Below are 26,494 nucleotides of genomic sequence, written 5' to 3'. Positions count from 1 at the left end.
TGTAATCATCTAAAACACATAACGACCTTTGTCGAATAGTAAATGTATACCTAAAGAGAGTCTTTTAATGCAGTCTGTGTTTATACATTTAAATTCTAGGAAATCTGCCTAAATTTCGGGCTGCTAACAACCATGCCTAGCTTATGTAACATTATAACAGGCAGCAATAAACATAAAGATTGACATTACTATCTCGAGGCAGAAGACAATTCATGTATGTGAAATTGTCATCATTCAAAATATTTTTAAAACTATCGGACCATAAAAAAAAAAAAAAAGAAATAAAAAAAAATTATAGTAATTCAAAAAAAATTATCAGGAAAATTCTAGTTTATTTTTTTTCCAGCAAAGGGCCCAGAATAAGCGAATGGACTTTAGAAACACTATTGCCATAGTGGCGCAGTATACCAACTATACCTTTTTAATAATTTTTTTGCATGTTCCTGTATGGATTTTAAAGAAACAAAAAAAAAAAAAAAAAAAGGGTGTTTTTACCTGGGAATGAAAATCAGGCTGTGACAAAACAGCAAATCTCCTCAGTAGGAGAAACATTTACTCTTACATTAATGCAGCAACATATAGCAAATGACCTTCCGTGTAGAAACTGTCACTCGTGTCAGAGAAAATGATGATGTTATTTGAATCTCAATCGAGGGGGTGAATAAAAGCACTAAAGATACATTTAGGTCTGTAGTGTATTTGACAGAGTGAATCCAATTTACCAGGATTGCAACGATTCGATTGTCTGAACACCCATAGGTATGGATCAAGATGAAGAAACAAAAGCGACAGTTTGACTGCAAGGAGGCATTTATTCTGTGTGTGTTCACAATAAATTCTTACAAAATAACCTCATGGAATAAATAATACCCCCAGAACCCCCCGCTTACCCTCTGTGAACACAAAAAACTTTTGTAATTAGAGAAAAAAAACATCGTAATGGGGGAGGGGCAAATACATTGATACTGGGAAGCGACAACTAAAAGAAGGTAAGAATTTAGTGTTTCCCCGGTAGCACAGGAGATATATAGATGCAGGAGGGTCAAAGATCAACCGCCTCCAAAATTCTTCTTCCAAACTTGGACTCTTTTGATCTCTAGCCAATCACATCTCACAAAGACGTGAACACTCTTCCATGCAGGTCGATAGGAACCCTGGCTGCCTCAGCCTAAGATGTCGATACTGCTCAAGTGGAACGAGCCTTAAATCCCAAGGGAGTTTCTTCACCAGTGGCCTCGTAAGGTTTGGAAACGGCCAAGAGTAGCCACCGGGCTATGGATACCCTGGAAACCGCTAGCTCTTTTGTTGGATCCGGAAAAGGAAACATATAAGCGAAAGGACTTCCTTCAAGCAGACGTCCTTTCCAAGTAAGCTTTCAAACATCTGCCTGGACATCCAGGCTACGGAGTAGGCATTCCTTGTCATACTTCGGCTCTGGAATAAAGGAGTACCCATTACCAACTTATCCTCAAAAAAAAAAAAAGAAGGTAGGGTTTCAAAATAGAGAGACACTGGATTTCTGCTACCCTTCCGGCTGATGTCCAGGCTTCCAACAGAGCGGTCTTCAGGGCAAGTATCCCGATGGAGATGTCTTGTAAGGGCTTTAACGGGGGTAAAGTCAGACAGGAGAAGACCAAGTTCAGATCCCAGGATTGCATCAGTGATAGTTTGAAAGGCCGTAGTCTGCAGACAGCCTTCATGAAACGTTTGACCCAAGGGTAAAATGTTAATTGAGTGTTCAGGAGTGAAGTAAGGGCTGCAATACAGACTTTCAGGGTGGTAGGAGATAACCCTTTACAAAATCCAGAGTGTAAGAAGTCTAAAACATGGCTTATAGGAATGGAATCCAGCTGGACGGGACTGATGGAGCTCCAGGAGCTGAGATTTCGCCAAATCTTATATCGAAGATTAGTAACCTACTTCCTACTACTTACTACATCTGCTGTATCTGACCAGCCTGGAATCTCTCCCGTTCAGTAGCCACGCTGTCAACTTTAGGTATGAAGGATCTGGGTGGAGAACAGGCCCCTTTCATGGTAGTTCCGGCCTTATTTCTAGTCTTCTGGGACTCTCCACAGACGAGCTCCAGGTACTGAATCCTCTGGGGCCAAACTGGAGCTAAGAGTAACACCAGACATTTCTCTATCTTGATCTTTCGTTTAAATCTAGAAATGAGAGGCATAGGAGGAAAAATGTAACCCAGGCTGTAGACCCACTTCTGGGAGAGGGTGCCCAGGGTTAGAGGATGACCGGCCGCCGACAGGGACAAGAAACAATCCAAATTCTTGATGACTGCTGTACCCATAAGGTTGATGTCCAGTAAACCCCACTCTTCTGTAAACTCCATTCTCCTGCTGAGGAAGTCTGCAGTTACATTTTCCACAAACAAAAACTGCAGCCAGGTAGGACAGATTCTCTTTGGCTCATCTCCCTTTTTGCAGAAGTTCTCCTAGTTGAACACTCCTCAAGTCTTCGAGTCAAACAATGCATAGAGAGAACAGAAAGTGTGTGGCTTCCTGCTTGGGATGCCAGTTGGATTCAAATACAATCTTCACCAAGACACCATTGTAAAAAAAAAAAAAAAAAAAAAAAAAAAAAAAAAAAAAAAAAAAACTTTCACGAAAACCTAACTAAACAGACCTGTTATAGTTTGATTATTCGGTTATGCTTTTATCTTGCATTTGGCCAGTCCTCCAACCAACTCGCTAGTGAATAACTTTATTAGCACAGGTATAAAGTAACATGTTTTTTATATATATATATATATATATATATATATATATATATATATATATATATATATATATATATATATATATATATATATATATATATATATATGGAAAAAAGGAAATTTCTATAATTTGATTATATCCAAACCAGACACGAACATGTTGCCGCACAGGAAATTTAATTAACTAAAAACCATAGATAAAACCCGCGACACATTTCAGTGACTGCAGTAATGTACGGCGCCGCAGACATCTGTAGCTCGTAATGACTTCACGCATTTGATCTCAGTCAGAAGTGATTAGCAAAACCCAGCACTGATCATAAGCAATAACCGAGAAGCACGCCACTGGATAAAGAGACTGTTCAGGCTTCAAAACCATTTGTTTTAACGTATTATATCCCTAATCTCCACAATTTTATTCTATAATACTCATGAAAAACACAATGAAGGACAAACAAAATAGTGTCATAGATAAAGAAGACATAAGAAGCAAGGAGGAAAAAAGAATCGTATTTAAAGAGAACTATAAATATATATGTATATATAGCTATATTTCTATACATCCATTGTATCTATAAACTACGAGAAAAACGATGATTGGGCTGTAAAAATTTCCCCAAAAAGTCCTTAAATTACCCATAAAACACAATAATTCACAAAGAAAAAGTGTGTGATATTGCAGGATACCTTGGATGCCATCCGCATGAACATTCTGTTTTGATCCTCAGCTGTTCCCATCTTTTCTCTCTGCACCAAATCACGGAGGCTTTGGTTGTCATCGTCATGGAAATATCTCACCCTCTCCTTATCGACATGTGTAGGGACCTAAGATGCAGAAGAAGTATTGTATCAAAGATAAAACAATGTGATGAGTCAATAACAGTTAGTATAAGTAAAGTACACTTCATGGGGAGGAATAATCATGGACACCCCAAGAAAAAGTAAGATGACCACTGCAGACAGGGAACACCCCACAAGAGCTGCAGTTTTGGAGATGCTGACCCAGTCGTCCAGCCATCAGATAATCAGCCCTCGTGAAAGTCGCTCAGATCCTTACGCTTGCTCATTTTTCCAGCAACTTTTGGGATTAAATGTTCACTTGCTGCCTAATACCCCCCCCACACACACACACACACACACACACACACACACACACACAAACACTGACAGGTGCCATGATAACTAGTGTTCGTAACATTATGGCCAATATATATATGTATATAATATAAATACCGTATTTGCTCGATTATAAGACGAGGTTTTTTTCAGAGCAAATGCTCTGAAAAATACCCCTCGTCTTATAATCGAGGTCGTCTTCTAATAAGACCTCAAAATGTCCGCTGGGGCCATGCTGCTTACCGGGCTTTGGTCGCGAGCAGCAGGAGAACAAGAAGCTAGAAGAGTGTCACATAACTATGCCTCCCCCTCCTTCCTCTGGGGGCGGGGCCAGAGAAGTTGCACTCACAGCCGGGCCCCTGCAGAAGTCTTCGAGTGAGAGATCTGCAGTTCAGGTAAGGGGGTAGGGGGTTTGAGCGCGTGTGTGTGTGTGTGTGTTTAATGGAATGAATGAGTATTTAAAGGTTTGTGAATGAGTGTGTGTTAGTATGGATGTGTAAGGCATCCACTCTGGCATATAGGGGATTAAAAGGCATATCATGGGGCAGAGTGGCATATAGGAGGGTATAAGACATTTCTGGAGGCAGAGTGGCATATAGAGGGTTAAAAGGCACATCATGGGGCAGAGTGGCAAATAGGGGGGTATAAGGCATTTCTGGGGGCAGATGTGCATAACTGGGGGGGCAGGTTGGCAAATAAAAGGAAATAAAAAAATATATATTTTTCTCAATCATAGCTTGTATTAAATATGAAAATATTGTTTACATGAATTAATATTTACTAGTAAAACTTTTTTCCTATAGGGTAGTCTTATATTCAGGCTTTTTGTTTTTTTCCTAAATTAATATTTAGATTTTGGGGGGTCGTCTTATAATCAGGGTCGTCTTATAATCGAGCAAATACGGTGTATATATATAAATAAATGCACTGATATATGGTGGTGGTTGAAATCACTGAATATTTTATGCATCTTTTGCATTCTAGTCGAGCCGAAGCCAATATTTCCCAAGAGAAAACATGCGAATAATAAAAAAAAAAAAAACCCTCGCATAAAAATGAACATTATCGTGCTCTGTACGCATGACTATAGACTGCACAATGGAAAAGTTCATTTCTTTCCCCCTTAAATAAAATAAATGCAATCAAGCCTGGAGCACAATCTTATAGCACGATGCGCGTGTGTTCTGGATTGCACAAGCAAGAATGTTAAGTCAGTGCACTGAAAACACGACTAGCACATAAAAATAAATCCGTTTATAGAACTTAATGGCTGATAAGACCCATTTGTCCCGTCTAGTCTGACCATTTTCTTTACATAAAGACTCGGTCCTTGGTCTGGTTTTATAATCAGGATATAATCTAGTCCAGGGGTGACCAACCTGCGGCCCTCCAACTGCTGCAGGACTACATCTCCCACAATGCTCTTTCAGCCAAGGAGCTGGCTGAGGAGTATGGGAGATGTAGTGCTGCAGCAGCTAGAGGGCCGCAGGTCGGACACCCCTGATCTAGTCTCTACCACTTGCTCAAACTGCAATTCTCCCATAGATTAAATTGTGTGACATAACAATGTATGAAACTATTGTCTGTTAGTATTTGATCTGTAATAAAAACAGCAAGCCTCATCCATGTTGCTGCGAGGAACGCTACAGATGATGCTTTATCCTCCCCGAGGCGGAAGCAATCAAGCTGCATAATACATCGGTACAGGTTTTTGGAGCGTTTTCGCACCCAAAAACCACATCACAATACGTAACGGCAGCTGTAACTCCGTACACATGTGCTACGGATAAGTACTATATTTAGAAAACGCAGTCCCCGCCATATTTCTGTGCCTGCCATCTGCAATTCTGACACCCCACTGAAAACACAATGATTTGACAGAACTTGTAAACGAGCAAAGATTGAAAAAGGTCGCTTAGACATGTCTTTTTGGATGCACTTCACAATATAATGTATATGATATGACCAAAAGTACGCGGACACCTGACCATCACACTTATATGAGCTTGTTGGGCATCCCATTCCAAAACCATAGGCATCGATACGGAGTTACCTCTCCCCCCCCCTTTGCCCAGCTTCCACTCTTTTGTAAAGGCTTTAAACAAGGTTTTGGAGTGTGAGTGTGGGAAATTAGACCTCTGTAGTGTGAGATGCCACAGAAGACAATGATTTTATGCACTATGTGCTTTAGATCTCAGCAGCCTTGCTCAAAGAGTGTGTGCTTCGTGGCCGAGTAGATAAATCATGGCGGTTACAATAGAGCGGGGCAGAAAATTTCACAAACTGACTTGTGGGAAAGGTGGCATCCCATGAGTGCCACGTCTAAAGTCTCTGAGCTCTTCAGTATGACCCGTTCTACTGCCAATGTCTGCCTATCGAGATCCAAACTCAACAACCAGGAGGGGTGACCACATACCTTTGTGGGTGATTTTGATTGTATGTATATACGTACCGACAACGTTAACACAATATCTAAAGTTAAAGAAAACACACATACCATCTGTCTCTTCCTCCTCCCGCCCTTAGACTCGGCCGCATCTGCCGTGGCATTCACCGGCCAAGACCGGCCCGACTGATCGGTTCTCACAAGGAGGATTTCGTTTTCTTCTTTCGGAGCAGCCCCCTACAAATAAAACAGAATAGGTTTTTTTAAAAAAATGAATTAAAATGTTCAGACAGTGGAAACAGGTGTGTGGAGGCTAAAAACCAATATCGGCTTGGCTTTGAAATAAAATATTCATCTAGGTCTCAACCAAGCCTTTATAGAGACAGACTGCCTGGAACGAAACATTTCTGGAACATACGTCCTCCGAAAGCTGGCTATCCTTTTTTTGTGTTATCTTTAAATTATTGAGACGTACAGAAAGGCTTTTAGCGTCTACTGTTAATGAAGTGCCCTCCGTTCTTGTTTCCTTTGGCAAAATGATTGGGTGTCCTTGATAATGGGATTTGTGAGCTAGGAAATGAACACGGAACAAATGAAGTGGAATCGGTTCTTTTGAAAGACTTCTAGAGGAAAACCTGGACAAAAAAAAAGCCATGCGTGTGTGTATTACGCAGCCGAGAGAACAATAGATTTAAAGGTGTGGATCTAGAACCAATGTGGAATGAGAAAATAATCCCTGGGTTCCGTGCATGCTCAATAATTAATATATCATTTTATTCGTATACAATCAATATACATGAACCATTTAAATAGGAAGTCACACTATTTTCTTATTACTTGTATCAGATTAAACGTTTGAAAAACATGTCTTTGAAATCTTTCTAGTTTTTGCATAATATGATGTTTTCAGACCGCTGCATATTAGCCATTTGTTTGTATTCTAGCTCTGCGGTCTCAGCACCATCTACCAGTCAAACTAGGTATGGGTCAGCGCTAAACTATGGCTCTGTACATGGCCTTGGATTTTGCGCTCGATCACATTTTTTTCCATGGGCCCTTTAAAAATGAGACCTAGACCCCATTTGTAATGGTGCTTGGCCATACCCTAGTTTGGTAGAAGCAACAGAATGTTCTAGATAATTAAGATGAATGTGGGCAGCCAATGGACATTATTTTCTGATCCTTTGTAATTGGCTGCACATGGCTCTCATATATAATATATATATATATATATATATATATTATATATCACAAAAAGGAAAAATCATCATTACCGCCAAAGGCGAGCACTAATGATGTATTTCTGTCCAAACGAGGCGCTAAATATTTCTATACTTTACATTAATTGTACAGAATACAGGCCACACAACAGGTTAACCGATTTATTAATGTTTACAAACATCATTTTAAAAAAAAAATGACATTACCATCTGGGACTTGCTTCGTTATACACTTTCACATCTTCCATATTATATTTAAGCAGACAGAAGTGCGACAAGCGTTACAAATAATTAATAGGTCACTCCAGGGATCCTTCGCGGCCCCACAAATCAAGAATGCATGTTAAAGTACCTTATAAGTGTAATGCATAATTCAATGTGTAGGGAGACCAATGACATCTCACTGATTTAACTATACAGTATACAGGGCCAGCAGCAGAAGCACGCCGGTGTTTGACCTTCATGACGTATATTGAAGTCAGAGAGCTGAAACCACAGCTGTCCTGCAAACTCTCCTGCCAACTTTTCCTTAAGGGAATGGAGGGCTTTTTGATCATTACTCGCTGTGGCTTATTTACCTCAGGTGCAGCCCTAGGCCTGACCCAATGCAGTGCCCCAACTGCCCCATATGGGGGTCACTGTCTTCACCAAGGAGCGCGATATCCTAGAGCTCCACGTCTTAAAGATGTGCACCATCTTTTACCGCATTCTCTGGAGGCTGCGACGGCTCAGCACAGTCATCCATAATGGAAACGGGCTGGTTGAGGAGATCAGAGATGTTGGGGGCTTGATAGATTATACACATCAGATCACCCCAGAGAGCGACGTGCCTCGGATTTTACGGCCATGGACTGTCGCCCTAGGCTAACACAAACACCCTAGATGAATAATGCATCATGCGCCAGCCCCTGGTAAGAACTGCCCCAGGGGTGATCTTTTATAATGTTATTATGGCGAGATTAAATGTTTTATCTGGCCACAAAGAAGCCATATCGGCCAAGATGAAACATCCTAACAGGTACAGGTCAATTTATTCAAACGCCTCCAGTAATATGGCAGGCAGTCATGTGGACTTGGAGCAATTTTACATAAATCTCTACGAAAGCATCCCATTCGGACTCCTAAATCCATCGGTTTCTACAGGGATAATTATACATGAGATGAATAAACGGGATCTTAATTTATATATCTGCAGCCACATTATATATATATATTATATATACACACACACACACATGCATGTATACACACACACACACATATATAAATATATGCAGTATATACAGATTTATAAGAAGACGATTCATTGTCAAATATTCACGCTTGAACAAAACAGCCCTTGGAAGCGACGTATAATTATACCAAATCTAAAAATAGCTTTAAATCAGAATATGCTTCAGTGATAACCTTCCAGAAACTTCACCCACTGACTGTCTATTAATATTTCAATATTATTTGGAATTAATTTTTCACATCAGCGGACAGAATTACAGTGTAAAAGGGACACTAGCACAGAGAACAAAAAGGAACGGCTATTAAAATAGGTTAATGATTAAGCCAGAATATAATAAAATAAAAGTATGGGACAAATGAAGTGAAAAACTATAAGTGGTACTGGCAGCTTCCATAGTGTACACTAGGGCTGCAACTAACGATTATTTTAATAATCGATTAGTTGGCCGATTATTTTTTCGATTAATCGGATAAAAAAAAACAATATTTAATAATTTAATGAAATGCCCTGCACCCACCCACACTCTGCCCCATCAGTTTCCCACCCGGCAATCTCTCTCTCTCTCTCTCTCTGTACCTCCGCTACCGCATCGTTCCACTTACAACGTTCAACCGCAAAACTTTATTCAAATCTTCATCGTTCACGCGCGTCACATCCGTCATTACGTAACTTCAAGCAGACGGACACTACAGAGCTCTGCAGCAGAAACGGGGGAACGCTGGCGGAGGTAAGTGAAAGGAGCCGAGCGCTCCAACGACGAATCCATCACTCGATTAATCGATAACGGAAATCGTCGACAACGATTCCCGTTATCGATTATTATCGATTTTATCGATTCGTTGTTTCAGGTCTAGTGTACACCCAAGAAGCGTTTCTAATACATACATCTGATATATATTTATAACACATATACTGTTCTTTCGGTGTACAGACTGCACAATGTGGTATTTGGGAAGTGACAGGAAGCTAAAAACAAAGTATTTATGAAGTATGCTTGAAAAGGTGGGCTGAGATCAAAGAAAGAGCATATTACGCAATCAAAGACCATATATTGAAGCTGTCTAGATCCTGTTAATCTGTCTACCGCACCTCTTACCTGAGTTTTGTCTAAAGGCTGTCCTGTACAGCGGGGAATTACGTTCAAGGGATCCATGTATAAAGTGGATATAGAGGCAAAAGGTGATAATTGTTGACCTTCTTTGCATGCGCCTACCCAGAATCCCTTGTGGTTGTGGCAGCACCATGAGATTTCTGAGGGAAAAACAAGCCTTCTGGCTTGTCTGGTGTCTGTAGATGAGTGTTTTAATAATGCTTCTACTACCCCCTTCCACCAAAACTTTTATCAGATCCTGTTAACAAACTATACATACAGCCACATACGCAATTGCGTCTTACATGTTAACAGAAATATCATTTTAACCACATAACTATTTTGGTACTAAATCATGTACCATGTTCTCCCGTTTGGTATGCGACATCTCATATCTGAGAACTAGGACCCGACATCTTCACAGATGAAATGGATGCAAGTTGCCTTAAGGTGGCCAAGTCAAAAGGTTCCGGCTGGCCGTGGATGACGCAGCTTCAGCTCACCACGTACGTAAAGAAATAATTTACCGCTTACAGCTACACTAGTGCTGTCCCATTTTGTGAAGGCATTTCCCAAGTCCCTTTGTGAATATTTTTATTTTGTTATATAAGAGCATTTGTCAGTATTAGACGTTAGATCCCATGGGAGGCAGAATGTTGGTGTTATAATATATACATATTTCAGTTTTCTGTATTCAAAGGTCCAGGAAATCTGTCGCTGGAAGGGAGTATGTTTGCATATCTCAGCATTAAATTAGTTTATTAAATAATTAGATTTATTCAAGTATCGGGGGCTTGGTGGAGAGAGATTTTGTTTTAATGCAGGCGACTTGTCTGACTTACTGATTCTGTGTGGGGTTTGATTAAAAAAAATATATATATAATTCTCCTGATCCGATTCAAGGTTCAACCGAGTCCAGATGAAATCATTCCAAATTGAAGACAAACCCTCTTGGACATGTGCCCCGTGCCACACAAAATGAATCTCGGCTAATCCCGACGCCTGCCCACCTGTTCATCCTTGCCTTCCAGCATGCAAGAAGAAAAAATCTGTCTAAAAAGAACCGAAGAGAAGGCTTATTTCTAGATTCTTCTGCGGCTCGAAGTGATAAGGCACTTAACAAACCAAGAAAGGGAATGACAAAAATTACAGACGTGAAGCAATGTCGCGGCAGCCGGTGGAATTTACTTCAAGGAGCCGTATGCGGAGGATAGAGGGAAAAAAAAATCAATTTTCAGGTGACTCAGAAAGGTATCAACTGTGCCGAGACGCTACAGATGTCCTCTAATGAAGCTGGAAGCAGTTCTGTCAAAGTGCATATTTCACAGACATCGGCTTTTTCATTAGGAAACTTTTCCTGACTGCAAATCCTTTTTTTTTGCGTTTTCCTGCATTCACAATATGGCATTCGGACGGATAAATCCTAGCAACAAAGCTCTCTAACCCTTTATGAAACGGCAATACAAACACTGGGGTGATTCTAAATACCGCGCTCGTCGTGTTTGCGTAACGATTGGAGAATTTAAGCGTGAATAGGATGTATGGCATAAACTATCCTGAACCGAAGACAAGACCAAGGACCAATAAAGGTCGGAGTCTCTACATCAGGAAAAATGGGCAGACTAGATGGGCCGAATGGTTATCTGCTGTGAAATTCTGTGTTTCTATGGTAACTAAACCAATTTTTACTTTTTTTTGTTTCTAAAAGTTATAAATGGTAGTGTCCCCTGGGGTAGCAAAAAGCATTCCAAAGAGTCTCACCCCATGACTAAACGTTCACAATGCTTTAGGAGACAGACGTAGCATGGGCCGAGTGCTGACAGGACATGTAGCCATTCCAATGACAGGCTGAGGAGCCAACAGCCTATTTAAAAAAAGAAAATACTACTTATTCCTACGGCAAAGCTCTAATCGGGGTAATTGATTAGCCCAACCTCGCAAAGCCAAGAGGATCATGAATCGAAGCAATGAGATTCCTCTAAAGCTGCTGATAGACACACGAAGCTGCTCGATAACCCAACACTTTGACCAGGGGGACATTTTCACTGCTTTATTAGACCGCAGGTTAAGTCTTTCCCAATAGGAATTCATTCACAACGCTTGCTGAATACATTGTTAACCTCTTGATGCATCTGGACATTCTATGCCATCCTAAAAACGCTGGGATTTAAGAACCGCACGGAACGTCCCTCTCAGAGAGGATGCTCGAACCAGAGGCAAAAGAGGCAGACCTCTGAATGTCCATGTGATCCCAAAGAAACATTTTCAAAGATTAAGAAGGTGTTTTTCCCCAATTTGAGGCACAAATCAACTAGAGTTTTTTTTTGCCTTTTTCTACATAAAGCAGGTTGAACTTGATAGAATAGTCTATTTTTTCCCCAAACTATATTATGTCATATGTTACTATGTAAACTTTTTTTTGGCACAAAGTGACCAAAGCTCAAAACCAGCACAAAAAAAACCAAAAAAACAAATGTTTTCCCAAAACCGATGGAAACCCTAAGCATTTAGGTTGGCTTCCATAAGTAAAGGGATAGACTTTGGGGTAATTTCTCTAGTCACCTTTTTGTAAAGAAGGTGATGGCAGATCCATGCGATCCATCCGGCCTGCCTGTGGTCTTGGTTTTTTAATGTTCTCCGCTTACTATCTATGCCCTTCCTTCAAAAATCTATTACTATTTTAAGGAGGGATATTATTAAATATTTTTGCAGCTCGCTGTGACCATCTGCTACGGATCACATTTTTTCCTCATATTACCTGGAATACATGTGTGTTTAATGAGGGGAAATATTTGCATTTGCTATCCTATACACATAAGCCATCCAAAAACTTTTCAAAAAGTAATAAGACAGCCAGAACAATACTTTAAAAACGGCTGATAAATAATTAAAAGAAAAAAAGACAACTTTAATTAGTACATTAATAATTCAACAAGATTATCCCTCAAGGTAATTATTCCAAAATCTAATTTAAAAAAAAAAAAAAAAGTAATGAGTGAGTCATATTTTCCGCACGGATACTTTATAACTTTGAAATACAAAATACGAGTTCAAACTTCTGCTACTTTTTGGTTAAACCTAAAATAATTAACTCTCTCACTTCACTATTTTTTTTATTTTTATGAAGAGCGAATACTAGCGAGTTTCTCCAGCAGAAAGGGCTCAGCTGGCCCTGTATAATGTATATTTCAATGTGTAAGGAGACTGAAGAAATGTCACTTATTTAACTACACATTATACAGGGCCAGCCAAGTTCTTCTAAAGGCAGAAAACGTGGGACCACATATGTTACTATACCTATACTTTACATTAAAGCAAGTTTATTCACAGCAGATAACACCCAGTTATTGGAAGTATTATAACGACTCCCAGGGATATTTATATTTATTACAATCTAGACCGGCTAATTCGGGGGGTGTTCTAGCGATATGTTGAGCTGAAAGCAGAGTGAGCGTACATACATTATTCATTCTGTTTAGCAGTGTAATGTAAAAATCAATTGCAATCTCGGTAGACATGCTTGGTTGGGCCCTGAAACAGGATTTCAAACGATCAGCTTTGCTGCTCCTCTAAAACCCACAAAGTAAGAAATTAGAGGTGACCGAGAAACGTGACGCTGGTTCTTAGATGGAGAGAGGTAAAAACAGAAGAACAGCACTATAACAAACTAACAAGGTTAACATGCGTTAAATGGAGTAAAAACTCTTGACTAAAAGAAAACAGACCTGTTTTTACCTCATTTTGCCCCAATAAACTTCCTGTCCATCCATCAGAAGTGATTAAGACTGAGCCATTCTATTATTTACCAACAGGCAGTGTGATAAGGAGCCTGGTCTAGAGGATTGGGCTAAGATACAAGTCACTAATACGCAGCAGTCTGAACAAAAACTGGAACGCACAACATTTCTGAATACGTTTTTAACCAGAAAAGCAATTTGGTGAGAGTTCCTCTTTAATTCTTACCTCTCTATCCGATTTCACGTCAGTAGTTGTCTGTCGTAGGGTCCTGTCCTTACTCTGCTGCCGGGCTTCTTCCAGCTGGCTGCGAAGCTTTGACGCCAATTCCTTGAAAAGAGCAAAAAACATATTCTAGACCAGAGTCCCGGACAATGTATAAGAAACCGTCCACTTTGTATTTGCTTCTCATCCATTTTAAGCAACATTTGGGAACTGTTCTCATTGAATCTGCTTAATAAGAAATAAAATGGAAGCTGGGGAGCACGGTGAGCCTCGTGGACTTTACACTTCCTGCCTTCAGAACAGGTCATGACCTTAAAGTTGTATAAAATACACTGAATATGTAGTGTAAACAGTGTAGTTTGTCATCGTGACCACCAAAAGACATCTTATTTCTCTAGTCCTACCAGAAAGCCACCAGAGAGCAAATCTGAGCCACCCTGAGACCTGCCAACAATACACATTGCCAATTTCAACTTCGGAAAGCAGTTCCACGGGATAGAAACAAAGCTCTTCAAGGCACTGAGATACTTTTGCCTAAAAGTTACCTTTTTTTGTGCATTAACAGCGTTATATACAGTTATCTACTATTACACTGACGGAAAGTGAGTTTTAATCCATGTTTTTCCAACAAACTTCCTTTTATCTGCAGATCCGAAGGCTGCCGCTGTCAGCTGTGTGATATTTTGAGTGACTTTCGCTGCTCAAACATGGCATTGAGCTTATGGCAATCCTAGGGAATTCCTCTCCTCTATACAGTTTCACGAGTTGAAGACTAACCAAGAGTATTTTTCTAATAGATTGGGATAAGGTAACTAAGACAAAACACATTCATATAGCAAACAATTAAAAACATTGTATTTCTGGCCATAAAAAAATACGGTGGGTCTTCACATTTAAGTACAAACGCCGGTAAACAGGTGCCGACCTACAGAAGAGAAGGCCTATTTCCGAGGGTCCTTTATAGTACCAATCAACAGACTAACGTTCGATCTTAAAATGAAATAGATCTGTTTAACAGAAACACCGTCAGGCACATCCAAGAAATCCAATAAAAATTCAATCAACCAACACATTATCTTCCCGGAGTTAAGGGGGCAGCTGAAACGGATAGGAAAGCAGCGTGTTGAGATGTATAATGGAGCCTGCTAAGTGCTTTAGCAGACAAACTACAAGAAAAACGTGATCAGGACAACATTAACTCCCGAGACAATGGGGGAAAAGAAAACAAGACTAATTCCGTACGTTAATAAGATTTCAATTTTCACCCCAATAAAGGTTTTTACCATTTAGAAAGCTACTTTGATGGTTTTATGTAAAAAATAAATAGTTTTAATATCTTAAAATGTCTTTTAAAGTGAAAAGTATTGGGTATTTCACACTTATTTCAGAAATAGTTTTTTTTTTGTTCAGGGGCCAAAACATATGAAGTTTTCTTTAAATGTTCTATATATATATGGAATTTTACAGGAGTAAATACACAGCGTATTGCGTGTTTAAAGCATATAGCCATGGACATTACCTACAGAAAGACGGAAATTGACAAGAAAAGGACCGTGGGATTTCATAGCCAATAACGGGATCCTTTGCGCTAACGTAGACCGTTTTCTCTGGCGCGGCAGGTTTTGCAATAAACGCATGGCTGAATTATACGTGCGCATCGAGGAGCGTACATTTACTGCTTATACAGCACCCCAGTGAGATTTTATTACTGCAGAAACAAACAACTTTAATAACCATAATCAGGGGAAGGGAGATGTTCTCGCTCGTTCCTCCACGTTTGCCTATTTCATGTTGTATATCTCACCGCGGTGCAGCGGCATCGGCCGAGTCCAGCATACATTAAAGGTACGATCCTGCGTTCCCATTGATTTAGGACAGAAAAGCACAGCTTTTTGGCATTTCGGGAATTTATTTACCATTTTATAATTAAAGAGGGAACTCTAAGCTGAGTTTCCCAATCTGAATGCAGTAAGTCCCTAAAGGATGACGTTTCTTGGAATATAAGCATAGAATTTGACAGCAGATGAGAACTATTGAGCACATCTAGTCTGCCCATTTTTAATGATGTAAAGACTCCGACCTTTATCAGTCGTTGGTCTCGTCTTAGATTCAAGTTAGCTTTAAGTCTATTCCATGAATGTTGAAATTAACCTCTACTATTTCTGCTGGAAGGCTGTTCCTCTTATCTAGGGCTACAACTCATCACTAAAATCAATAATAATCGATAACAAAAGTCAATAATTTTCATTACAGATTAGTTGAATGATCGATTTACCATATTTAGTCAAATAAAAGACAAGTTTCTTTGAAATGCACTGAAAAAACACCCCTAGTCTTATATTAGAAGTCGTCTTATAACCCGACCTCAAACAGAGGTCTGACTATAAGACTAAGAACCAGATCCCCCGCAGCGCTGCAGGGGACCTGGACCCTCCTCTCTGGCAGCCGGTGGACGTCTGCATGATGCGCGCACACAACCTCCGCTGCTGCCCAGCGTTTTCTCCGGGGGTTCTACGATGGAGCGCCGGCGTGACATGACCTTCTGGTGCTCCATCATAGAAGCCCTGGCGGAAGTGCCGGGCCGCAGCGGAGGTTGTCTACACGCATCGTACAGACCTCCACCAGCTGCCCCGCTAGACACCAGGGAGTCTAGAGTACGAGGGCAAGTATGGGGGTGCATTGGTAAGTCTAGGGAGGCCGGGTGGCATATTAGGGGGTATAAGGCATATGTTGGCATATAGAGGGAGTATAAGGTATATCTGCGGGGAGCAGATTGGTAAATAAAGGAAAAAAAAAATAGTTAACATGTGAATACCCAGTGTTAATTCCCATTTTGCAGAGCCAGTCCCTTTAATACATCATATGTCTGCAGCATCACTAACAAACGACAGACGTCGGAGGATGCGGACAGATATATCATAATGGTCCTAGTGGTGGAGTTCAGGTCTTCCATCTCTATAGATACCAACATGTAATAAATCAATGCTGCTCTAGCCGCATTGTGACATGTTCAAGCGTCCAACACCCAACAGAGGAAACCAATATCAGGAAAGGCTGTACGATAACCGATTTGGCTAGCAGGGGATATAACAATTTATGTAGCAGACTATAAGCAGGGCCCTCTCCGGCTTCTGTACCATTCATAACGTGGGTTAATCTTATTGTTAAACTGTATCTTGTCAATTTTAATGTTACTGGTAACATTAGCATTATAGTTAGCGCTATGAAATCTGCCGGTGCTCTATAAGTAAATGTAATGCAATGCTCCTAGCCTAATGTACATCATATAAATGGATACTTAATAAGCCATATCGTACATATTGTTGCTGCTGGTTATAGGAAAAATACCCAGTCCAGCTCACTTACCATATTACCCAGCAGCTCAGCCTTCACAATCTTGGCTCCCAGCTTGTTCATTTCCTCCTCGCTAAGGATTTGTACTTGTGGAGGTTTAAAGGTTTCAGGGCTAAAGAAGAAAAAACAAAACAAAGGGGCAAACGTAAAGCAGACGAAGAGCGCATATCGCTTATTGTTAAATTAATACTGCTAACCTGTCTGAAGAAAACATTAAGTGCAAGATGTTGGGCTAGTTAGTGCCAGATGACACACTCATGGAGTCTAGGTCCAGGGCAGCAGGTCCTGGGGATGGCAACCCCAGCGCTGCATCACCAGCGGCAGATCAGACTCGCTGGTACGCAGATGCTCAATGGGGCTGTTGGGAAGAGCATTTCTTCCCACTGGCTCATTTACCCCGTGGAGGTCTGTGCCGAGGGGGTAGTAATTATTCACCTATGTGTCCTTCGCCAGCACAGAGTAACCACCATAAATACACCTGATGGCATACAGATGGCAGCCAATGAGCAGGACACAACAAAAAATGGAAGCAGACTGTTGCTTTTTACAGATAGAAGGTCGAATACATAAGGTTTGATACCACATGTACCACTGGTCACAACTCCCACTACAACGTTCCTGTGTGTCTTCCACATCGAATAAACCAAACCTGAACAACAACAAAAACATCTGCCTGTTCCAGAAGAAAAAAGACTGGTGGGCACTGAATGGAGGCAAGTAACTCATACTGCTACTGGTGGCACATCTCCTTCTCCTTCACAGGAATGGAGTTGGGGTATGGGGGGGGGCATGCCGGAAAATGACTTGCTTATAGGTTTGTACAGACGTTTCCTTAAGAGATTAAGAGAACACCCTGTTTACTTTTCTGCCAACACTCCGAAGACACAAAAGAAGCAATATGTGCTAGAGTGGTCTTTTGCCACACTCACCCACCACGGCCAGCCACATCCACAGGAGCCGTGGGATGACCAATTAAGGTGGATCATGTGGAGAAGGCATCTAGCTACTCTAAGACACAGCACCCAGAAGCACTTTAACCCCCTTTATTTTTGTCAGTGCCATGTATCCTTGGACTTCTATCTCCGCAGAGCGCTATCTCTTGACTTTCGATGATTTAGGAGCCTAGGATTGTTTAGTGTTTAAAAAGATTGCTTTAAGGCTTTGCCTGCCTACAGTACGCGGCTTAATCCGACTCCAGATAAGGGCCGGTTGGCCGAGAACTACCCAAGCCACATTTATGTCCATGAAAGCTTCAAACTCTGCCCGCTGGGAGCACTTGACATGTTTGCGATGCCCAGATTTGGAGCGCCCGGCACAGATTCAAGCTTTATTCCCACTAACAGAGAATAATGCGTACAAAGCGGGCAAATTGACGTCAAACAGTCACGTAACAATTGTGCTTTGTACTCATATATTGTTTTTAAAGACTAAGAGGTTTGTTATGCAGACGCCGACAAGATGTCCGGCTCTAATGTCAGAGGAGAGCATTCTAGCCGCGTCTGCTCAGCGCACATGGAGAAGGCAAGATAAAACCTAATAGATTTGCCCGGCTAAGCCGCAGGCAGCTCAAAGGCACAGAAACCATGCGGTTTGAGAGGAATAAGGGAAAAAAAGATATTTGCTCTCTGCTGGTGCCTTGGATTTCAGCTTGCAAAAGTGTCGGCGGCAGCAGGTGGTTATCAATTAGGAAGGCTTTCAGCTACATTCTGCCGGGATATTGCTTTCTTTAGCCATTCAGCACATGCTAGGTAGGTGCTTTGAAACGGACTTCCTTACCTACCCCGGCAGCCGGCGACGTTACGAGAAGTAGTTAATCTATAATAAAAGCCAAGAAATCACTCGGCGAAACAGGAAAGATTCGAGATACAAATACTATCGAACGTTCCGAGCAGAATCCCATTATTTCTGCCTAAGATTCAATCATCTATCGACCATTCCGAAACCATTAGACATCGCTTAAAATAGCGATAAGAATTTATAATAGCGGGATGGGAAGCCGCCGCCGCTTGGAAATCGGGGCATACAGGGACGCTGCCGGGACTTTAGATTTTCTATCATATCCTACCACTTAAGTAGAGCTCCTTCTACAAACGTTATTGGCGGCGTATTCTAAAAAGGAAAGAAGGAAGAGGAGAAGACATGTCTCAAATGCCCACAACCTTCAGCATACAAATAAGTGATGGTCGCTTCGAAAGGACAGGTAGTCATCTTCATAGCCTTTAACATACATTCATTGATATACAACGATCTATAGCTTGTGCCTGGTCTGCCAATCGCTCTAATCTTTATGAGATGAGTGGCAGCTTGGGTCACAAGCCTTTTCATGTTATCATGATGTTATATCCCCTTGTCCTACCTCGGTCTTTAGTGGCCACCAAAGAGGGACAACTGAAGGGTGGAGGAGAAGATCACGCAAATTGTGAGAAGTTACGAAGGGTGCTTTTTATTCGGCTTACGGTTTATGGTTTTCAGGCAGCATATCATTTGCATTTATTCTAGCTCTGTTATCCCAACTTACAAGACAAACACCAGGCCTCCTTGTATGCTACCTGTGGTAAACAATAGAATGACTCAGCTATAATCATGCTGACAAAACAGTCTATGGAGAAACAGACTTCATTAGCACCGCCATAAAGTATTGGCTCAGTGTGGTGACTGAGCAAGGACATTCACCAACAATATCACAACCGACAAGGATTTTTTTTCCCCACTTTAAACTAATACTTGATGTTTCCAGGGTCACAAAAATATGATATGAAAGCCCAGCGTTACTAGCAGCTGGTTTGGGACTTTATCTTAAACACTTTTAAAACACACACATAAAACACAGATGAATTGTTTTTTTTCTTTTTAAGTTGATGCCCACAGTATTATTATTTGCATTATCCTTATTTGCTGTTAACAGCAGCTGGTTGACTATCAACAATAAATTAAAAAATAAAAGATTTACGAGAACTATTTTCTTTTCCAATTATTTTCTTCGTATAGTGTTTTTTTCACAGCAGGGTGTTTGGGTTTTTTGACAAAGGGTAAATGAGCGCAGCAGGGCTAAAAGAAGCAACAGAATAAAGGAAAATATAAGGCAGGAGGCTAGTAGTCAGGGATGGCCACTATTATATATAATCCCATTCCTGACACGAAGGAGTACAAATAAAAGCCAGGCTTTTTGTGCTGCTGAGAATACATGAAATCAGGTGGTCAGAATTTTCATGAAACAAATTCAAATTGTGGCAATAATGAGAAATTTTATCTTAAAAGGAACACAATTGGTTTCCCCGAATTAGTGATTTAAACGTTTTTCCCCGTGCCGACAAATGTCTTTCCGTGAAACTGGCCGCCTATCATTCAGAAACATGGCTTCGTTTGTATCTGGCAGGCAGCGTTGCGCATGCAGTATGGGCTTACGAACACGTGTTGTAATGCAGTCTTCCCTAGCAGCAGGGCTCAGGGCTATACCCAGCTGGCACCGGTCCGTGCCAACGTCTCACTAGCCCACCTAACAGGCTAGTGCGCAGCCAACCTGAAAAGAGTAAAGTCTGGGAATATTTCCATGGGTGATGAGAGGCTGAGGAATTCTTTGAGCATATCCCTCAAACAAGAAGTGTCTAAAAAATCAATACACAATAACTTTAATAAATCAGGCCAATAATAACATGCTTAACCCCTTAATGACAAAGCCCATACATGTACGGGCTCAAAATGCATTATTTTCAATGGGTCTAGGGACCGCCCATTGTCCGTAAGGGGTTAACTTCAGGAAAACTCTGATTTAGAAAGGGCCAGAAAACTCCAAAACCACAATATCTGCTTGAGAAGATCTACAGTTACCTCGAATGTAGGACCAAGACCGATGGTTGAAGGTTGCTGGTCACATGTCCTGTTTTCAAGTTGTCTCCTAAACCTGATTAAAGGAGATTACTTTACGGGCCGCACATCATTGCAGACTATTGGATAGGTTAGGAACAAAATAAATTGCTTTAAAACCCCCCAAAAAACTCTGAGCTTTACCACTTTGGTTGTTTTTTTGGATTTCACCGGTGATCGCACTCTTGGGTGACCTTGGATTAAAGTAAAGAAATTACCCACAGTTATAGACTTACAGCAGAATGCGTCTCTCTCCCAGATCCGAAACGGGAGTAAGAAACGCCAGGTGAAGTTCAGTGCAGTTATTAACGTCAGCAAACCGAGAGGTGAAATCTATAAGCATCCTATCTTTTAAGCTTAATTGAACTTCTTCAGGGACAATTTCGGAGGATTTACGAGTGATTTTAGATAAAATATTTGGCAACAGTCATCAATGTTAGACAAGGACAACACTATTCTATCGTAAAGATGATACAAGAGCAGAGAACAGAATTCGCACCAACAATATTAATAAAAATAAGATACTCTTGGGTTACAGATCAGGGCATTAGAAAGCTACATATTGTTTAAAAAGTCACCGGATCCCTCATGGTCACCTTGCCTCCTCTGCAATCCATATCCACAAAAATCACGCGTAGCATGTTGGCACTATTACTATGAACATGACCTATAATGTATGCAGATTCACATCTATAAATTAAACGAAAAAAACTGATGAAATATTAACGGACGTTACTTTCTTAGTTTAGGCTGCCCAATACGAATGATAAATCAGGGGAAATAGTGGGCTTTTAGTCAATAAGGTAACACACACCTTAAAGGAACACTCTAGTGTCCCATGCAGACTCAGCAACAAAGAACGCTCTGTAAATTACTTCGGACCTGTTAAACAATATAAAACTCTAACTTTAGGAGAAGCTGCAGCCCAAAGACCCATCCACGGCCCTGTTCTCACGCCACTGATTGCTTGTTTAAAGCAGCCAATCAGCGGCAGGAAGGCTCTCCCACTGAAATCAATGGGATCGCTTCTATGCTTTGGCATGGGGGTCACGGTGAAGCTGCAGTTGGGAGGTAGGAAAAGAGCCAAATGCATATGGAAGAATTATGGAGAATCCTTCAAATACATTTGTAAGAGGGACCCACAGGGACCTTTAAAAGGGACCTCTCAGCCATAAAGAGCCTGTGATGGCTGGAGTGTACCTTTAATGGACAGATCAATAGGTGGCTGTCACCCAATGACAGTAGTTTGGCGGTACTTCCACACAGCGATGATTTTTATCAGTGCCGCACCAGCCTGAGCCAACGAGCCTCTCTGACCCAATGCCAAAAGCACCATCTGACATTATGAAACCAACAGAATGAGTCAGCTGCCGGTATCTGTGCTTTCACCGATGCCTTACATCCAAAAAAAGAAAAATGAAACTCAACTGGAAATTAAAAACACTTAACGAGAAGAATTACAAGATCACGTAAAAAAAAAAAAAAAAAAATATTCTTAGAACAATGCTGTAATGGTGTTCTAAATTAAAATTTATAGGCAAAAAAGGCAACTTAGCATGCAGTATGTAGACAGTTCTTTTAAACACCTGCTCTGTAATTTATAAGATAGACCTCATAAAACACGTCCAGTTACTATATAGGCTCTCAAGGTTAAAGCTCTTCTCAATCCATGTTCCAACGCGATAAAACTAATCTCAAACCAACCGGACGCTTCACTTTAATAATGTTATGTTTTATAACCGATGAAGGACTTGCGAAAGGAGTGATGTTCAGAGAATGCTATAAGTGTATTATATCCATGGCAGGTATGTAAAAATCAGTTATTAAATAATAATAACCCAGGAATGATTGCATTGTACCGGAGTCATTAATGGGTCTGGCTACTTACCATGGTGATGGCTTTTGTTGAGATTGGAGCCGATCTCTTGGGCTTACATCCTGGTCAGGTTTTTCTTCCATATCGATTTTTTCATCGCCATGGCTGTCCTCCTGTTTGTGTTGTTGAGTCTCTTCTCTATATCCTTTGGAAGATGTTTTTCTCCACGGTTCGGGGTCATCCTTTACTGGTTTTTGAAAGCCTTTCCGTAATTCTGGCGCAGTCCCTACAGGCTTACTGGTCTGTGGCTTAAAACCGACCGCATTGTCATTTTCTGTGGGTTTTAAGAACTTGGGCTTTGATTTTGAGGCCAAAACATCACCTCCTCTATCCTGGTATCTTCTACGGTCTGATTCTGTTCTGTTTTTATCAAATTCTCTTCTTTCCCACCTAGCTTTGTCTTCACCGCGCTCCCCAGTTTCACGACGGGTGGATTTCTCATGCATTGAATAAGTAGGAAGCGGATCACGACTTCTGCCATCTGGTTTTACAAATCTTCGAGGTTCATTATCTTGGTATTTTCTCCACCTTCCTTTTCCTCCGGCATGTTCTCTTCCGGAATTCTGGGTTGCAGCTTTTTCGGCGGCTTCCATTTTGCTTTCGAATATCTCCATTGACTGCACATGTAAAATAAAATAAAAAACAAGAACAGCTTACTTACTTTGGCCAGCCGCTTTACAAATGTCTTCTCGGCAGTTCAATAAACGCGTAGCGTTTACAGAAGGTACATGCTGTGTGTTTGCTATGATAAACGTTCTAGGTTAACATCGACACAACAAGAAGCAGGCCAGCTAAATAATTAATATCCTGCATCCAAGTATATCTTTAGTTGTGGATATCTCAATATTGACCTGAATACTGACCTTTGTAGTGGAGGATTCGGGATTTAAGTTAGATAAATGCACAACATTGCTTGTAAAGCGGTGTATAAACACAAAAAATACATAAAGGCCGGTGGTGGGAAACCAAAAGGAACCCAAAAATATACCTTCATTGAAATTTTTATTTGACTTGTGTAAATCAACAATTAAAATGACTGTTAAACTTGAGATATATATATATATATATATTATATATATTATATATATATATATATATATATATATATATATATGTTTTTGGCTTATATATTTTTTTTTAGATTTTATTAAGTAATTTTTCTATGAATATTTGAATCAATTTACTTATTTTTAAAGGCTTCCTGACCACACTGTTTGCGAGTTCATAACAGATAAAATGTACATTTATTTTCTATTGATTAATATACTACGCGGTGATGGGTTTATGATCTCAGTGATTCTGCGCCATCCTAACAGTAGATCGGTTTGTATATAAAATAGCCTGGAATGCAATGATAATAAAAGTACTAAATCCCTCTTACTCCGTATCGCTCCGAGACAATGTCCTCGAGGCTTCTTTTCTCCCGTTCAGATTGTTCTTTCATCCTTTGATATGATTTTCTTAACCAGCTCAAGCCTCCATCTTCAACAGGAGCAGCTGGAACAGACAAAAAAATATTTTTTTATTGCATACCAAGACTCAGCCAGCAGCATCTTATATATCGTACGTGCCTTGTTGCCCAGACACTGCGGGCAGACATGTTTTACTGAACTATTTAATTCGGGTAAGGTAAAAGTCCTGCATTACTTTGACCATTGCAGCTACTACTCCTGTTTACTGATTGTATTATTATATCCTCTATTAAGGATGACTACTCCGCTGAATAAGAGATACCACAAGGGCACAATATGCAAGCTGCTTTACTGGAACAGATGGGTCGCTAAAGTGAATGAAAATTGAAATACTACATATTTCCCACATGAATGATCAATTCAAAAATAAAATAAGTGTTCAGTCTGAAATATCACTAAACGGCATAAAGAATTCATACATTCCATGATGTTTAACGTAATATGCATGCAAGGTCACATGTAATGCCTTAAAACGATTTATTATATATCTATATCTATATATATATATACACACACCAGATAGGTCACACTTTCTAGACAATGCCTAGGATTACACATTTTTCTGACCTGCTGGAACGTGATCCCCTGACTCAAGTCTGACTATTTGATTTGAGAAATTACTCCAGCTTGCTTTAGATAAGGACTGCTCGCAAACTTGATCTCCGAGTTACAGATAAACACAGCAGACAGAGATATGCGTATCCAAAAAGATTGGATTTTACCTTTTTTGACTGAGGTCACATCGCCCTCTTCTGGCGGCAGCCCCAACCCACCATCTTTCCAGAAAGGGTTTAATTCCCTTGCTTGTATTTTTTCCTGAAAACAAGAATATCTGGATCAATATAACTTGTTAATAATCTAGAACATTTCAAAAATATTATGAACATTCCAACGAAAGGCCTAAAGTTTGCAAATATCTAACAATAAGGTTTCCGAAATCTGATTAAGAAAAACATACTGAAAAAATGCAATTAAATGTCTTTTAATATTTTTTCATATTTTATATTTTATGACCTTACCCCTTATCAGTATTATTTTATAAACCAGCTAGAAAACCTCCAACGTATTTGAATACATGTCCAACTTTGTCAAATAAAGACAACGTAATTCTCAAAACGCTTGTCCATTAACGAGGAGCCACAGGATGCGTCCCACCTCACATCCATGCGCACACAACGCCGTGTCTCACACACACAATGGATATCGCTTTATTTGAGTTACTGAGGTGACCGATGTATATCTGGGATGTCTTTCTAACTCATCAGTGAGAGACAACAGGGCGGCATAGCCGCTCCACCAGAATTAAGGCAAAACTTATACTGTGATCAGTTTTAGATCACTACAGATTGGGGGTCCCAATGAGGAAGCTTGCCAGGTGCCATTACCTACCCCCCCAACAGAGAGCCTGACGCTCGCTCCACGACTAGAGATAGTGAGGGCTGGGTGTACATTTTGCTCAACCAAATAGAATGCGGAAGGGGACTTTACAGTTTAATATATTAATAAAAGTTGAATACATTTATTGTGCCCCAAAAAGCTTCTTAACATCCATTATAAGGAAGTAGGGCTCATCACAACCATAAAACTAAAGATTTGAAAAGAAAGTAATTAGAAATGTTCTTTTATAAAGTCATTTAAAACAATATTATATTTTAAGATTTATAAAATCAATAAAAGATGTTTTTTTAATACCAATTTGCTTTAATCAGATCTGCAGAAATCCCCCGGGGCGATGTTTAAAGACGTCTCAGCCCCAAAAACAGGGAGCGACCAAGCTGAGGTAATCTGTATAAAACCTCTGATGAAGCTGAGCCACAAACTTAAGCATCCCTCATGATTACTCAAAAGAAAACAAAAAATGACACGTCAAATAGGAAAACATACGTTGTTTCTATAACGCTAGACTTTCTTAATTCTTAATGTGTATGAACAGTCGAGAGGGTTTAAGGTTCTCCTTTGAAGCGAGGAGTGAAGAAAATGTTTACGTCGCGGTCGATCTGAATTAATACGGTAAAGCGCGTGTGCAAAAACATCCGTCCCTCTAACATAATTATTAGCGGGAATATTAAGATCAGAGCTCAATATTCTTTTTCATCTCTGCAGCTCTTTCAATTCCTGGCAACAGGAATACTGGAAAGCAGAATATATATAAATGTATAAAAACGTGCTCTGTAGCAGTATATGAATG

General features: G+C 40.3%; 1 protein-coding gene across 2 annotated transcripts in view; it reads right to left on the bottom strand.

The window, feature by feature from the left end:
- Positions 1-26,494, bottom strand: part of CWF19L2 (CWF19 like cell cycle control factor 2) — a 60,268-nt gene that overhangs the window by 22,992 nt on the left and 10,782 nt on the right. For both annotated transcript variants that reach the window (XM_053456470.1, XM_053456469.1), the window contains exons 7-13: positions 25,029-25,122; positions 24,216-24,331; positions 22,847-23,451; positions 17,107-17,206; positions 13,744-13,845; positions 6,348-6,473; positions 3,422-3,559 (exon numbers count right to left, since the gene is read on the bottom strand). In XM_053456470.1, coding sequence (XP_053312445.1) covers positions 3,422-3,559; positions 6,348-6,473; positions 13,744-13,845; positions 17,107-17,206; positions 22,847-23,451; positions 24,216-24,331; positions 25,029-25,122 — 1,281 coding nt within the window. The remainder of the gene's footprint in view (positions 1-3,421; positions 3,560-6,347; positions 6,474-13,743; positions 13,846-17,106; positions 17,207-22,846; positions 23,452-24,215; positions 24,332-25,028; positions 25,123-26,494) is intronic.

This window comes from Spea bombifrons, chromosome 2, assembly GCF_027358695.1.
Source record: "Spea bombifrons isolate aSpeBom1 chromosome 2, aSpeBom1.2.pri, whole genome shotgun sequence".
In the NCBI taxonomy this organism is placed as follows: Eukaryota; Metazoa; Chordata; class Amphibia; order Anura; family Pelobatidae; genus Spea; species Spea bombifrons.
Note: the sequence above shows the minus strand (reverse complement) of the source record. Positions and strands in the feature narration are given on the sequence as shown.